Source organism: Xiphophorus couchianus, chromosome 12 (assembly GCF_001444195.1).
Source record: "Xiphophorus couchianus chromosome 12, X_couchianus-1.0, whole genome shotgun sequence".
Lineage (NCBI taxonomy): Eukaryota > Metazoa > Chordata > Actinopteri > Cyprinodontiformes > Poeciliidae > Xiphophorus > Xiphophorus couchianus.
In genome coordinates, this window is record NC_040239.1 from 26,908,892 (window position 1) to 26,925,488 (window position 16,597).

A 16,597-nucleotide genomic window follows, 5' to 3' on the forward strand; every position below is an offset into this window, starting at 1 on the left:
TTACCTGTGCGATTTTGTCTTTATATAAATCATGCTGTTCTGTGAAGGTGTAGAGCAAAAAGTAGGTCATAAAACTTTGAAGGATATCATTGAAAATTGTTCAAACCGTCATGGGAATTAGGAAAGAGTATGGTGCAACTGTAAGCCATCCACCTAAACTAAAAGACCTGCCAAGGAGAGAAATAATTAGACAAACATCGAAGAGACCTATGATAACTCCAGACCCTGCAGATATTCACCGCTCAGAGGCTAATACTGTCACAGAACAACTATTTGTTGGGGATCCACAAATCTTGACTTCATTAAAGAAAGGCGGAATCAAACCCAAAGCTGCGAAAATCTACATTTGAATGTCGATTTTTTTTTCTTCAGATTTGTTGAACATTAAAATTTTTTTTTTTTTTTAAACATCTTCATTTCAGCCACTGCATAATCGTGAACTTATTTGATTTGCATTACCACATAAAATTCTCATTTACGGAGTGAGATAATAACGACCAAGTGAGGTGGGAAGAGCGCGTATTAGTTAGCTTTTATGAGTGGGATAGAAAAAGCATTAAGAGCTGCTGGACGCGAACACCTCACACCTTCTGTTCATTCCTCTGCTCTCCCATAACACTTTTTACTGCTTACATTCACAAAGAGTTAGGCCTCGTACTCTGTAGTGAAATTAGGAGCAAAAAAACACCGTGTTCATGAACGAAAGGGGAAAAGGATGTGGTTTATTTAGTGCGAGTTCTAGCCAATTAACAACAATGATACACTGTAGAAATGTGTCCTCTCTCGTGTTCACAGCCTGATAATCTCCTTGGCACAAACTTTGTTCTCATTTTTGTTTTCAAGTTAAGAACCATCTAATTATGTGCTTTGAGAGAACGAAGGGAGGGGTGGAGAGAGCCAAATTAATCAGAATTGGAATTAATGTAGCTTCCAGCAAAACGAAACAGAAGGTGTACGCATTCTCTGTCGTGCTTCATGCACAGCAGCACCAAAAGCTAGTTGGTGCTTCATGATTAAATCAATCCCGTCGACACCATGACAAGTAAGGGAGATTTATCAGGCACGCCAGGAGCGCCGTAATGCGTGCAGAATCCGTCCAACAACTGAGCAATAAATCTAAACAACCCGACTGCAGCCAGCTTAAAGGGAGCTAAACACTGTTGAAGTGGTGTGACAAATGGCACTTCTTTGCTGCTTACATAACAAATGGGAAGACAAAAGAGCCAAGCTTTTCGATATCTTCCACATTGGAGTTGCAAGGCAGAAAAGCACAGGTGGGCCAGAGTATATAACTCAGTCCAGCTACAGCACATTCTTGCCGGAGACTGCAAATCTTTTTCCAATAGCAGCCCAGAAGCCGATTGTCAGACCATGATGACAGATGGGTGGGTTAATGTGAGGGGAAACATCAAAGAAGCTCTGGACTGAATATAGTTGTCATACAGCAAGTGCAAACAGATGGTTGTATAAACCTTTAGCATAAGTAGTGATACTCCTAAAAGGTGGTTTTTCTTCTTTGCTTTTAGAAGTTTTTAGATCCGTGTGCAACATCAACTCACAAATGAGCTTTATTCATTCATGTTCACAATATACTCTAAATACATTTATGGGTGAAAGCTTTTATGATGGAATACAAAGAGATGTGTTTTAGTCTCGTTGTGGTTGTAGTGTTCTGCATTTACCAGACACTTCATTAGGTACGACCTGCTAGTATTTGTGTTGACACAATTTTGCCTTCGGCACGGTCTTGATTCTTGATGGCATAGATTCAGCGAGATGTCAGAAATGTTCCTAATGTTTTGGGTCATATTGACGTGATGACATCACACAGTTACTGCAGATTTTTCTGGCTGTACATCCATGATGTTAACCTCTCAAGTCATCTCAAATCAGTTTGAGATGGCAGAGCAGTACTCATCAGAAGATGGGTACACCGTGGTCATAAGGGGATAGACATGGCAAGGAACTCTGATTGATTTTGGCATTTCAACAATGGTCAATTGGTATTAAGGGGCCAAGAAAATATCCCACACGCCACTACCACCACCACCACCCTGACCCATTGATACAAGGCAGAGTAGGTCATGACACAAAGTTTTTACCTCACCCTTTGAATTTTGTGGATGTAAGGCTCTGGATTAGTTTCTGGAAAGCTAAAAGATGGCTGATTGTATATGAAATACTTGGACCCACTCATCTGGCACCAACAGCAATCCCACATTCAAAGTCGCAAGAGTCCCCCGTCTTTCTCATGCTGCTGTTTGCCCTTAGATCAGCAATTTGTCTTCACTTGAACTAAATGGCTAAGTGTTCTATGTTCCTGCCATGCGACAGGCTGATTTGATGACAAGGTGGCAAATATAAGCAAAGAGCATGAGTGCTGTGGTTTTTTTACACTGCTGCTGAAGTTTGTTCAGATGTCTTCAATTGAATTTGTAGCCTAAAAGATGTAGGGTAGATGTCTTGTGTCTGAGATGATGACTGCATTCTTACATCCTATCCACATGGAAATGTTTTTTTTTTCCTCAAATGGGTTGTTGATTTTAAAAACACGCATGTCCACACCGTTTTCACCCACAAGGAAACATAAACCCCCCCACACTATTTTTACTCCCCCTGACCTGTGGCGCTGAACATAAAGTATGGGACATGCAGATAATGCCTCGACACAAAACGCAACGAGAGTATGTCGTCGTTCATCAGCCTTGACTTTTCGGTCAAATAGTATAGCATACACAGAATTTCTTGAAGCTGATTGACGAGGTTCTGCAGCACAACTACAAACACATAGTCCACCGTTGTTGTTATGTATGACGCATTCAGGGTTGTAGGTGGGGTTAGAGGTTGGGCTAATATGTCAGTGTTTTCTCTAAAGGGGCATTCTCACTATCCACATGAATACATAGGGGAATTTTTCGCTATAGAACCAGGAAAAAAAAAAATCTAGTAACGGTTAAGAATTGTCCAATTTTAGTCAAAATCTTTCCTGTGTGGACTGGGCCTATGAGACACAAGAGGCTTTCATAGAAAGGCTAGAGACTAAACACAGACTTAAGATTTGGGACTTAAGGCTCTTAGGCAGTGTTTATCTCAGGTAATCTGGGGTCAAAATAAGCTGATAAGGAAGCTCCAGATGGCAGCTGAGGCTGGCATGTCCAGGTCTTCATGTGCATTTTATCAAGGACATTCAGTTCTCATGCTGAGTTCTCTGTTAAATGACTTCAGGTTTATTCAGTATGAAACAGACTTACCCTGTTTCCATCGTTGTACTTTATTCAATGTTAAACCAGCACAGATGATGATTTCTTTTCTTACTCTGAAATTAGATATTAACCAGATATGTTTTTTTATTGTACTTTTTATTCTTTTATCGTTTAAGTTTTCTTTTTTATGTAATTTGGACTTTAGGTCTGTAATAAAAAAAACTATCTATCTAACAATGCTAACCAATTTTCAATTTTGTCTTCATACATCAGTGTATTTTTATAGTTAACATTGTGCCACATCATTAGAAATAATTCACAACTTCTCTCTGCAGTCTGTTTCAGTGCTGAATGAATAGTTGAAAAAAGTAATTATTAAACGTCCATGTATTTACCAGAAAAACAGTGCATGATTGAAATGAATAACTTTTACAAACAGTGTTATTTAATGAAGGAACATTCATCTCAGTGATTAGAGACTTCTTGTACTTGAGAAAAAAACATATTTCTCTTGCATTGAATTAGGACTAGAGGTTTATTTCACTAAAAATTTCTTAGAGGAAGGACAGTTCAATCTATTGTGCCTGTTATAGTTTCACTTCCACAAATATTACTGTTTGAAAGAATTTCGATTGTCATTAGCAAGAGAAATAAATTCCAGCAACTCTTTTATTCATAATTTATTATCCTTTTCTCTCCTACATACAATACAAATCTTTGTCAAAGTTAATGCAGACAGAAGGAAAGTTGTAGATGGCGAAGGGATAGAAAAGTTGTTGTGGACATTGGAAATTCTGCACCACACCCTTTTAAAAACCTGAAAAACATAGAAACTCCCATCAAAGTAGATCTCAGAGGAATCTCTGTGTTTTAGCTCCGACTGTAAACTTCAAAGGTTTTTCCCACAAGTTGGTAGTCAAAGGATTAGGACTCCAAGACAGCAGCTGTGCTAACATCTAGAACTGATATGTATGGGTGGTTTGGTTAAATATGTATTGTTACGTTCATAAACAGTGTCTTGGTACACTTCTTTACTTGATTATTTTTTTTTTTTAGCATATGATCTATTTGATTTAGCTTTTAATGAAGAATGGAAAGCTGTTTTGAAATCTCCTAATTGCCAGTTTAGTTTTCCGCTCCGGTGCGACAGAGGGCACTTTTCAAGATTACACTGTAAACTCTTTGTGGCACTGCTTATTGTCAAGGGAGGTGTATCCTGCAGAGCTCTTTGTGTCTCTTAAATAATTACTGGCCTTAGAAAGAGGAGAGTGCAGGGGAGAGAGCTGGTTGGCAAGCATTAGACGGCCCCGCATGTCTTTATCTGCAGCTCTCTTTGCTCAAAGCGTCTACTTTTTCTTCACTCCAGGCTGTGCTTGTGAGGAACCCCTTCACCCTCTGGTTTATGCATGTCTCAATCTGGCCCCTCGGCCTTTTTGCAGGCGGCGTCAGGAGCGCTGACATTCCTCTGTTCAGAATGCATGAACTCTCCTTTGGGAAGTAAATCTGTTTCCATAATTGGTCCCAAGACCGCAGGATAAATCAGACATCCCCTCGCTTAATTGTTACCGGCGCAGAAACCCGGGTGCTGGGCTGGACGCAGTCGCAGCCACATACACACTTGCACGTCTCTCCCCGTGCAGCTTGTACCAGTTCTGTTGCCAGGGTAACATGATCAGGTCAAAGCGGTTGAGTGATCTCTCCTGTTCCCAGCTGAGGACACTCCCCCCACCCCACCCTCTCATTCCCTTCACCGCCACCTTCTCACCGTCTCTTCACTCGCCCATCTTTTGCTCTGCACTCTCTGTCCATCCTCTTTATCCTCTCCTCTCTGCCTCCTCTCTGTCATACGTTTCCTCTGCCTCATCACATCTTGATCTGCCTCTTCATCACTGCTTGGTTACTGTCTGCCACACAGGATCAGAGTGAGAAAGGTCAGCCTTTATTTGCCTGCTGGGTTTCAGTAAAATAACTATGCTAACACACAGAGGTGTTCTTTGAAGTGGACAGAGAGATGGCAATAATGAAGTCGTATCACGCGAAGCAATAGCAGATAAAATCTAACTATACATACAGCTCTGGAAAGAATTAAGAGACCACTGCAGTGAACCCCTTTGAAAACCTCACAATTATTCTAACAATGATTGATTACTGAACTCTTCCTGAGTTAAAACAGTAGCATTGTTGTTTCTAATTGAATATGAACTTGTTGTCTGTGCATCATTTGAGGTCTGAAAGCATTCATCTTCTTCGTTATTTTGACCATTTCTCATTTTTTGCAAATAAATACTAAATTTTTGCTTGGGATTTCGGAAATATGTTGTCAGTAGTTCATAGAATAAAACAACAATGTTCATTTTACTCAAATATATACCTATTAAGATTTAAACCAGAAAACAGATCATTTTGCTGTGGTCTCTTACTTTTTTCCAGAGCTGAATATTAAATATGTTTTTCTGAAAAGGTGCGTCTGTACTAAAGCTGCACTATGTATTGAATTGCCATCACAGTAGTTCACAGCTATAAACGTGTGTTTGGATGTAATATTTGGTAAGGTGATATGCAAGTGTTGCACAAGCAAATTTCACATGCCAGTATTATTGGATATACAGTACATTTAGCGTCCAAAATGATTGATGTACATTTTTAGAGGCTAAGCTCATAAACAGTACTGGGACATTGGGATGTAAGAAAAGAAGAAAAAGGGTCAGGAAATGTGAGTTAATCATATTTGATATTGCCATCCCAATGTTCAGTAATAGTATTGCAATTAAATATTTACCTGATATTGATCACTCGTAGTCCTTAAGTTAACTCTTGCATAATCAAAATGCTGCCATCATTTTCAAATATGGCACGTTTCATGACAGTGGTTGGAACTTTAAGCGATGGAAACTACATCTTTGCTGTAGCCTTCATGTTACCTGCTGAAAGTCTTGCTCTCGCTCACTTTGTCACAGCTTGACAACTTCAGAATTGCCTCTACATGCTCTTGAACAGTGTGTGTCACCAGGGGGCCTTAGGGAGGCCTTATAAAATAAAAACATAATTTTTTTAATCAGAACATTTTCATACATGTTTTTTCTTTATCATTCTTGTAAAAGGCAAAATATTTTATTGAAATGCTATGAGACATGCTCATCTTTCTGATGGACTGCCGGTCAAATTTATCAAGCTGCTTTGCCCCTCAAGCTAGCATGGCGCGGACGGCTTAAATTGAGAGGTATGAGGCAGCATTTATGCTAAGCAAACATAATAATTATTGAAAAGAAAGTAAAAGTTCTAAAATTTGATGTTTCTTTACATATTTTGTAGCATCGTTTTGCGAAGGGGGTTCCTCCTCAGAAGCTAACGCTGTTTTGAGGGGCATAGCATGGAAGAGTTTGGGAACCCCCACTCTAGAAAATACTGCTTAAAATAGCTTCTTCCTCTCTTTGCTTCTCCTTACTAACACTAAAAGTAACTGTTTTCCCATCTTTTGCTGGTTGTAACAGCTTTTGATCTGCAAAGTGTTGCTATTGGTGTGATTTCTTAGCACTTATAAATGGCAGGACCACTATTGTGAAGCGCAGGGGGAACTTTTCAACCTGAAAATGGCCCCGTTTTGATTACTGGACAATTTTTCTATGCATCTCTAAGGACAAAAAATTAGCTCTCTTTGAATAAAGATAATGTGTTAAATGACAAAGGCACCAGCCTGATTGTGCTAATTAACTCCTTATAGAGGTTTTAGCAAAATTACATACGCGTGTCTGCAGTGGCACTATTACTTTTACAGCTTATTGAAAGACAAAATAACCACAGGGATTTGCTGCACAAAGTCCATGTTTCTATTAATAACCGCGGAGAAGGAAGCCTGCCCTCCATCATGGCTGACAGTCACAGTTGATATTTAGCTCTGACTTAATGGAGTAAAAATCCTGGTTCTGTTACATGCACTGGCATAACAGCTCTTTAAATATGGCCCTCAAGGTGATGAATGGCATGACAAGTAGCCTGTTAATACCATCTGGTCCCTCGTGAGAAATGATTGTGTTTCTAGATGAGGTGAGAAGAGCTGCTTTGTGCTGCTGGGATGTTAGCGAGATAATGTTTAACCATGCTGTCAAAGTGGTGTCAAACTGTGAGCGGGGCTTTGCTTACAAACCGTTTGTCAGTGTTTAAAAATGTATTTCGCAAGAGTAAAATGACAAGACTGATACAATAATTACTTCCCCCCCCAAATACAAAAGCCTTAGTGGTTTTAATCTTTTATTTGGCGCTGCTTTAATTAGCACAGCATGTGAGTAATCAAGTGTTTCCCTTGCACAGCAAAAAAAAATGCCGCCAGTGTCGCACCCAGCCTCCAGAATGTTTGAATGATTTTTTTTTACCTCCAAATCTACAGAGAAGGAAATCCTAAATCTCTGTGTGCATGGGTGTGTGTGTGTGTGTGTGTGTGTGTGTTCAGTTGCTGACACATGGACACCTGTTGCGATAGAAAGTGTCACAACATCTGCTAACTTTCCAACCTTGGGCAGATCATTTTGCTTCATTTGGGCTAAGTTTTGTTGGTTTTAGCTAGATGCTTATACATCAGTTAGCTGTGGTGTCTACTGAGAGCGTTAGCCTGTAAGGTTACTGTTTCAAAACACGCTGTACTCTGTCTACTTCAGCTCACACCAATCAACCTGAACTGAGTTCAATTCTGCCAGTATTTCTGTCATAAAGCTTAAACTGTTCCTCTCACGTCCATTTTAAGGTTTAAATAACAAGAAAAAGTCTCTGGTTACTTGTTTGTGCCAGAGAGCAGAGGGAAAAACGGTCTAGCCTAAAAAACTGCTGACCAAACACTACAGTTAGAAATGTCGAATATACTCAACATTTGCCTAAATAGATGTTGATTTAATTCTTCAGAAATAAGTCACTTCAGACTTTAATTTTGATGACTCAAGGCAGGTGGTACGTGCTCAAACAATGACCAATTCCAGGCTGGAAAAGGCCATGTTTTAACATCCAAATTTTAGTTGCATACCTTAGAATTAGTGATGCACCGATCCGATATTAACACCCGTATCGGTCCTGATATTGGAAAACATTCCAGATCGGGTATTGTGAAAATGCACCTGCTCCATAAAGGCACATCTACTCAATCCAATTCTATCCTTTGTGCTGTGAGTGATGTCATCCTTTTATAACTTATTTATTTACATTATATTTAGAATTCCCAACTAATTGCACTTTCTGAACCATTTGAAAGGTTTGTTGCAGTTTATTTTTAACATGTTTGACTGATGTAGTCAAACATGTTAACATGTAAGCTTCAGTTTCTTTGGCTGCTGTACTCCTAATTGCGCTGACTGAACAAATTAAAGTTGCTTTTACATGTTTGACCGAGCTTGTGAAGCTGTTGGTGTATTGAAGTGCTGTACTGATGTGCAGTTATCAAATAAACTTGTCATTTAGTAGATTTACGTCTGTGTTTTAAAAAAGAAACCTCCAGCATTGTTTTTCTGTATCGGATTGGTATCAGTAAATACCAAACCTCTGATATCTGTATCGTATCGGAAGAGAAGAAAGTGGATCGGTGCATCCCTAGTTAGAATGACGTCAAGCAAGACAAAAATGGTGCGTTAGTTCAACAGTTATTTTCTGTGCTTTATAGATACACCACTGGCGCATAGCATGATCCATAATATCACTTGATTACTGGGTGTTCTTAATAGATACTCCTTCATTGTCAGTATATTTCATCTTGGGTCTGTTCAGAACAACATGCACTGAGGCAGCCATCTTCTCTGTGCGCCTGCTGGTGTTTGAGGGCAGAGACGGATAAACCAACCATTTATCTGGTGAAGTTCTTTCCGGTCTGACCCGGCTGGTTATGTCTAAACCACTGAACTGGTATCCACCCTCCTTCAGAATTATAATTAAGCCAACACATCCCACTAGACTTTCCCTCACAGTTACCCACTTGAGTCTTTTCACTGAAGCATTTTTTTTTTTTGCATAGATCCTGGAGTCCATTTCATTGTTGAAAGGAATGAGTTGTAGGAAAGTTACCAAATATGTTTAAATAAAAAAAAAAGAAGTCATTTCTAACCATCAGAGTAGGTTCAAACATTAAATAAGAAAAAAAATCTCTCTCTCTCTCTATGTGTAATGACTTCACCTGAAGAAAAATAAAGTCTTAAAATTATCTAAGACGAGTCCAGAACCAAAGACTTGGAAAATCTGTGGGGGTCATCTGGACCGGGCTGTGGAAAAGAGAAGCTCTCATAATTTAGTTATATTTGGAGAACATGTGCAAAAGTAGAGAAGAAAACTGTTGCCAAGTCTAGATGTGGCATGTTGATAGACTCCTAAAAAAGAACACCAAGTGCTAAAATGGAATGTGCCTTAACAAAGTTTAATCCAAGGGTATGCATACTTCACTAAGCAGGTTATTGTACCCCTGTTTATTCTGTTTAAAATGTTTTCTTTTCAGATGCATTCATTTCTCAGTTGAACTCTACTGGATAAATGTCACTTGGGAAGTGAAAGATACTTAGAGTTGTCCTTTTGACATTGCATAAAACTGACATTTTCTCAGAGATGTTTCTACTTTCTGTATCTACTTCAAATGTGTGCAGAGTCCAACATTTCCAATCTCAGAATAAAAACAAACTAATAATTCTGACGTGGCTGCAGGTCCTTGCTGCGCCTCAACGTCAAACTGTGCTAATTGTGACGACGACGGCTGAAATCTCCACCAGACTTGTTGCCGTCTCACAGGAAATGATGCATCCACGATAATTTGATGTATGTCTTCCACAGTAACGTCAGGTTTGAGGAAAGAGAACAAGCTCGAGCTCTTACAGTAACTAAAGCAGCACTTTGAAGTGAAAATATTTTTTCTCCCTATATTTAGCATTCTCAGCGGATTTCTTGGGGGAGGATGTAAAAAACAACAACAACCCAGAGTCGGATATCAGGATGTGCTAAATTGTTTTTGAATTCCTACAAGCAAACACTGGTTCATCCCGGGCTGTAGCCGAATTATAAAAGGAACGATTACTTAAAGAGGGGAATTGCTTGGTCATAGTTGAACTGTGAAGCAACTATATTTTCTGCAGTGTGCTATAAAGGAGCACTTCATATCATAAGCTCATTATATCTGAGCCATAAAGTGATTATGTTCTCCAGTACAGCATTGTTCTGCTGCTGACAGGATTAAAGATGACTTTAAAAGAGGAGGTTTAGCATCGCTCCGCTCTAGTGTTTGCTTGTTTTCTATAAGCCAGAAGTGAAAGGGGCCGTGCACTTGACTGTTTGCCAGCTGCGGCACACCCACCGTCCTTTCTTTTAACGCATTTATCTCCTGCCAGTCCGGCTATCCATCTACATATGCCCGCCTTTGTTCTCGTTGGAAGGCAGCGTGAGCCGCAGCTTTTCACGAAGCCGTCAGCGCCATCATTTCAAGGTTTTTAGAAAAATCCTTGAAATGTTCGAGACTGTAAATCTGACACGAGTTTTGCATTGATCCATCTGTCACTTGATGCCGGATTCTGATTGCGCTTTGTGAATTATTCCTACCCCTTGAACTGTATGCTACGTATTTTTGGTCTAGTTTCTAATGCAGATATCTAAGTGCACTTGAAAGGAGGCAAAACTAAACGTATCACCTTGTTTTAAGTCAATAATTTCTTAATGTCTTGATAAAAGTGAAATTATCTGCCAGTGGAACTAGTACTATCTCATCAGCATTAGCATTAGCATTAAAACAAGCTCCTATATCTTGCTGAAAAAATACTAGTAAGCTAATCTTGTCTTATTTTTAATGTTCTAAGATATTTGCACTAGAAACTAGACAAAAAAGGTGGTACAATTTTGTGGTTTTACAGTGTTCAAATGTTAAGTTTCGTCCTCACTGTATAGTTTTGTGAATTTTTTGTGTGTTTGTTTTGAATTATTTTACACCCTTGAGTAACATTCAATGCAATCAATTACCTTCAGTAGTCACCTTATTATTAGTCTATTTGGGCAGTTGGAGTAGCTTTGTTGCTCTAAACTTAGCTTCTAGTGTTTTGGGATATGTCTCTATCTGCTCAACACATTTAAAGACAGAATCTTTTGCCTTTTCTTCGTTCTAAAATTACTCAATCTCAGTCAGATTGAACGGAGAACATCTGCGAACATCAACATTCATGACTTAACAGACTGGAAAGTGAACCTCCACTTCAGTGTCGAGTTTCAAGTGGCGGCCTCTTACAAGCTTTTTATGCAGGGTTCCTCTACATGTACATAGGCCAAAAAATTTAACTTTTGTCTCCTCTGTCCATATGTCTGTTGTGTTCAAACTTCAAATATAACTTCTTACGACAAAATGACACTCGAGGTATTGAAAATTTCACCAAGACGCTGAACATTGTCTTGTAATAAAATCCTGTAACAAACATGTGTGAGGTTATTTTTTTTTTTATACCCTACTCATGCTGTTTATATAGTTTTAATTTCTGGATGCTTGAACACATGTAGCACGAGCATCTGCCGAAGTCTGACCGTGACAACTTCTTTGTCTGTAGAAGAACACCAGTGTCATGAAGAAGGAGTCGAAGGAGTGGTGGAAGGAGAAGAAGACGACGAAGCAGCAAAAGCATGAAGACGAGGACAAGGAGGAGGAGGAGGAGAACGTCCAGCCGGCGGTGGACCCTCTGGAGAACGGCTTCCTGCACCACGCTCAGCGGGAGCAGGAGAGGATGAACGAGAGGCTGCTGAAGAAGACGTACTCCAAGAAGAACAAAATGGTAAGCGTTTACTTCTGGGTTGTATGGTTCCAGTCTGGCCCACTTGAACGGAGGCCAGGTAAGGTCTAAAGTGTTGGCTGTAGGTAGAGGAGAGGTCTGACGGGGAGAGAGTGTTGCTTTTTTACCCCTTTCAGATTTATGAGTGAATTTACTGACCTTTCACTTTTTGCTGCCTTATGTGACCTTTTAGTAGGATGTAGGATGTTTCGTCAGTTGTTGTTGCAAGGATTTTATATCACATTTCTGGTTTGCAATCTGCAATCTTTTTTTTTATTTGATGGGTGCTTGTGTTTACATTTTCTGGAGTGGCCAAGAAGGTCAGTCTGTTGAATAAACCACCTTTCTTTGCAATTTAAAGTTCCAATTACTTTCGGGTGAACTTTCACACTTGAGTTCAGTTACTGGCAGTTTTTAAAAGGCCGTCAACAAATATAGCCATACATGTTATATTTATCCCTATCAACTTTGATCAGCTTCCCTATTCCTATTAATGGAAAGCACATTACCACAGCATGATACATCCACTACCATGTTTCACGGCGGGGTTGCTTTTGTCAGGATGTTAGTTTTCAGTCACTGTTAGTGTTTTCTATGTTGACTAAAAAAAGATTCTGGTCACAACTGACCACAGCACCTTAGTCCATATTTTTGTTGTGTTCCCTACATGGCTTGTAGCAAATACAGTGCACCCCCACTTAGCTGCAGTTCAGTATTTGCGGATTCAACTACTCGCAGATATGTCCTGTGGAATTTAACTCCAAATTATTCACGCAAAATTTGTCTATTTGCTGGTCTTTTGTAGAGCACATGAAAAAATCCAGCTTGGGAAACTGAATTACCTCCGTGCATTGCTAATTGACACTCTATTGGCTGGTGTTTGCTAAACAGCCAATCCCTGCACACCAGTCATTTCCTTTGGCACTGATTGGGTGTACCTCCTAGAGCAGCAATAAGGAAGACTGCAGATGTTAACGTCTTGTGCTAAGACGGTTTCCACTGTTCACATTCATTAATATTAAGGCATATTTGGTGTTTGATTTCTGAAAATTAAGCACTTATGTTTGTTTTTAGCACTGGCCTCTAATATTTGTGGATTTTAGCTATTGTGGGCTGCTGTGGTACCCAACCCCCTGCAAATACCAGAGGTCCACCACACTTGTTATTGGCTTTCTTTCAACAATGAACTTCCTCTGAAGTTCAAAGGGTACGAACATTTTCGACAGGCCCTGTGAATGTGTCCTGATAAAATGGGTGTTTTGGGAGTGTACTCCTCTGCTCATTTAACTAAATAAAACAAAAGCAGGAAACAGATGAGATCGACTGGACAGGCGTGTTGATGGGGGAAATCAGGCACACAGCACTTTTGTTCTGTCATTAAGAAGATCCCTGTAAAATGTTTGTTTACCGCTGAGCCATTGGCTTCCAGAACTGTTTGTCTTTCATGAACAAACTGATAGTTTGCTGCCTTCAGGTGGGTTTCCACTCCAATCCCATCCCTATTTTCCCTCCCTCCATAAGTGGCTTTCTGCTTGTGCCGATAGAGGACTGCCAATATCCTGAGCTTTAAGCACACTGCTGAGCCCACCAAGTCTGAGTCTGTCCCACTGAGATAGCTCATTTATGTGTTAACAGTTTGTTTAAATGGCGGATGTTTTTATGCTCTTGTCCGAAGCCAACATCCACTATAGGGCTGTTGAGGATAAGAAGGGAAACATAGTCAGGAAGCCAAAGCAAATAATGAGGCAATGCAGCCCGGAGGCCTCCACCACAGACGAAAATATCTCTCTCAGATAAGATTTCCTCAGGAAGTTAACATGGCTGAAAACGTGTTTTGGCCATGATACTTAGTTTGCTGAGAAAGTATGCGTTTAAGTTGCTGCTCTTATCCAGCATGCAACGAAGCTTCAGCTACTGAATCACATCTACATTCCACTACAGGTAATAAAACTACTGTAAAACCACGGCCCACTGCAACTTCTGCCATTCTGAACTTTATGTTTTAGAGTCACTTATGTTTTAGATTTAAAAACGATCAAATAAAAGAATACTTGCTAAACAGTTCCCAGAGGAATCCAAGATCAGTAACTGTTTTTTTATGCAAATTTTGAAATATCGCGTTAGAAAAGGTTGATAGAAAACAACAAAATGTGAAATAACTTCCTCAATTTCACAAAAAAATGTAATAAAAAAAAATCACTCACTTGAGATGGTTTTTGGCTTTCCTGAAAAAAGAAAAGGAAAGGAGATTGAAGCATATTTGCAGAGTAAGTTCTGGTACACTTTCGAAAACGATTAAGAAAAAACATGCATCCACACAGAAAGATGCAGCGCCGCAGAAAATGTTGTAGTAGGTATGCTAGTCCAACAGGTGGCACTGTAACACCCATAGAGAATGAAATAAAACACACAGAAAGATGCCCTGTTTATTTTTGCGACTTAGGCTCATTATGTATTGAGAAGGAGATGGAGCTATGACATCATCGTTAAAAAAAAAAGAAAGACGTGGCTTGCATGTACAGTTGAAGCATGAAATCGGCATCCTTAAATGTATCCACTTTGAAACCCGGTTTCAAAAATGATTGTTTCTGGTCTTCCAAGACTCCGAATCCATGTGGATGTACAGCCTAAATGACAAAAACACCTAAAAATACACACTTTCTTTTTTGCAACATTCTAAAGCTTTGCTCAAAAGTCTCATGACAAACAGAAGGAAACATAGCTAGTGTGCTTGAACAACTCTTCTATATACTGTAGCTGTCGGTGCTTTAGTATCTCTACCACAATTGTTTTGTTCAAACTTACCTCAGAAATAGCTGACACCAAGATTTCGTCTACCAATAGGCCATATGACAATTGTCTACTACAGGTAAGAGCAGTGAATATTACTGATGGTAACTTCACTTAAAAACATCCAAGCTGTCCCTTCTAGACCAGCTTGTAGTTCTGACTCGCAGCCTGGGAACAAGCGGCTTTGCTGTACTTTGTTTACAGTATGTTGGCTAACTCAGGGTAACTGTTGATGTTAGTCTCACAACCACATTTCTGCAGAGGCGTACCAGCAGCTCTGCAATGCTCATGTGAAGTAGAAAGCAACAAAATGCCACTGCAGGAAAAAGTACCTCTCATGAGTAATCATGTTGCATACCTAATGAATCAAATCTACCATGAATTATTCATCTGCTAATCCAAATCTCAGCTGGAGTGTTTCTGTGTCAGGTTTTCTCCCTGCTGTGTGGGTTTTCTCCCAGTGCTTTGGTTCTGTACCGCAGTTCGAAAACTTGTTTTGTTGGATTAACTGAACACTGAAATGCTCATTCTTTCTGTCCCGCTGCTGATGACTAACTGTGGTCCCGCAAGGCCCTGAACAGGGCTAGGTTGTATGTGTCTAAGTAAGAAGGAACGAATAAGGAAACTAGGAAGGAAGTAAGAAGGAACCAAGAAAGGGATGATGCAAAATAAGGAAGAAAGGGCTTTGCTTGTATCTAAGGAAGGAAGAATATAGGTAGGAAAGAATGAAGGCTCTAGGAAGGAATGATTTAGGAAAGAAGGAACCAAGGAAAAAAATTAAGAAGGAGGGAAGCAGGAAGTAAGAAATTAGGAAGCTTGTATGTAATAAAGAAGGAGCAGTTTAAAATAAAGAACTAACAAACAACATAAGAAAATACAGAGCCCTCCAGGGGACATGGGAAAGTCTTTTCTTTTGCGTTCCCTCGCAAAACTGTACTGATCAGTTCATGCAGCATAATTGAATACTGTAAGCCTTTCTTACGGTGGCTGTCGTACTTTCTGCTTTAATATAAGGTTATGTAAGGATTTTCCATGAATGTTAATATCTCGTTGTGAAATATCTGAAGTTTTATATCTTTTTCTTTAGGACAGAAAGGCGCCACAAAACTGTGATATAAACAGAAACCTTCCGTAAGAAGGGAAGAAATAAAAATACATTATAATTTTGACTATTTCTGAGTCATTATCGCTGGGTAATTAGTCATCTGACAGTTTTGATTGTGTCTCTGTTGTGTTCTAGTCTGAATGGTTTAAAGGGTCGTTTTCATGTTCAGTTCCATCTCAACCTTAACAGACATAAACATGCAGTAAATAAATCGATTTTCAATCAGTTTTTTGCACCAAAGACTTAATAATAATAATAAACACGGTTTGTTATTAAAAACACGACAAACTAATGATGGTAAAGCGCTGCACTGGGTTAACTCTGGGAATCTCATCTGTCCGTGTATCAATCAACTCCAAACCTTTTCTTTGTTTTGTCACAATTATCGATTTATTCCATTTTGATGATCAGGCTCCAAACTTTGCAAGGACTGACCGCCCCACTCACCGCTTCCTAATACACACAAAGCCAGTAACCTTCGCATTCATAACTGGTGACGTCACTCCCACGTCGACACACCTAAGTGTCAAAGCCGCTGCTCCTGTCATATCAATAATTACTTATTTCATTCATATGGCTCTTACAGAGCCTCAGTGAAACTTATTTATTATTATTAACTGTTTGGTGCCAAACACTGATTGAAAATCGATTTATTTTTTACTGCATGTTTATGTCTGTTAAGGCTAAGATGGAGCGGCACTGAAAGCAGCTCTTTAAACCATTCAGACTACGAACACAAC

At 39.5% G+C, this 16,597-nt stretch overlaps 1 protein-coding gene across 9 annotated transcripts in view; it reads left to right on the forward strand.

Moving 5' to 3' along the window:
* Positions 1-16,597, forward strand: part of fbrsl1 (fibrosin-like 1) — a 353,758-nt gene that overhangs the window by 92,119 nt on the left and 245,042 nt on the right. For all 9 annotated transcript variants that reach the window (XM_028033124.1, XM_028033119.1, XM_028033125.1 and 6 more), the window contains exon 2: positions 11,744-11,965. In XM_028033124.1, the coding sequence (XP_027888925.1) occupies positions 11,744-11,965 (222 nt within the window). The remainder of the gene's footprint in view (positions 1-11,743; positions 11,966-16,597) is intronic.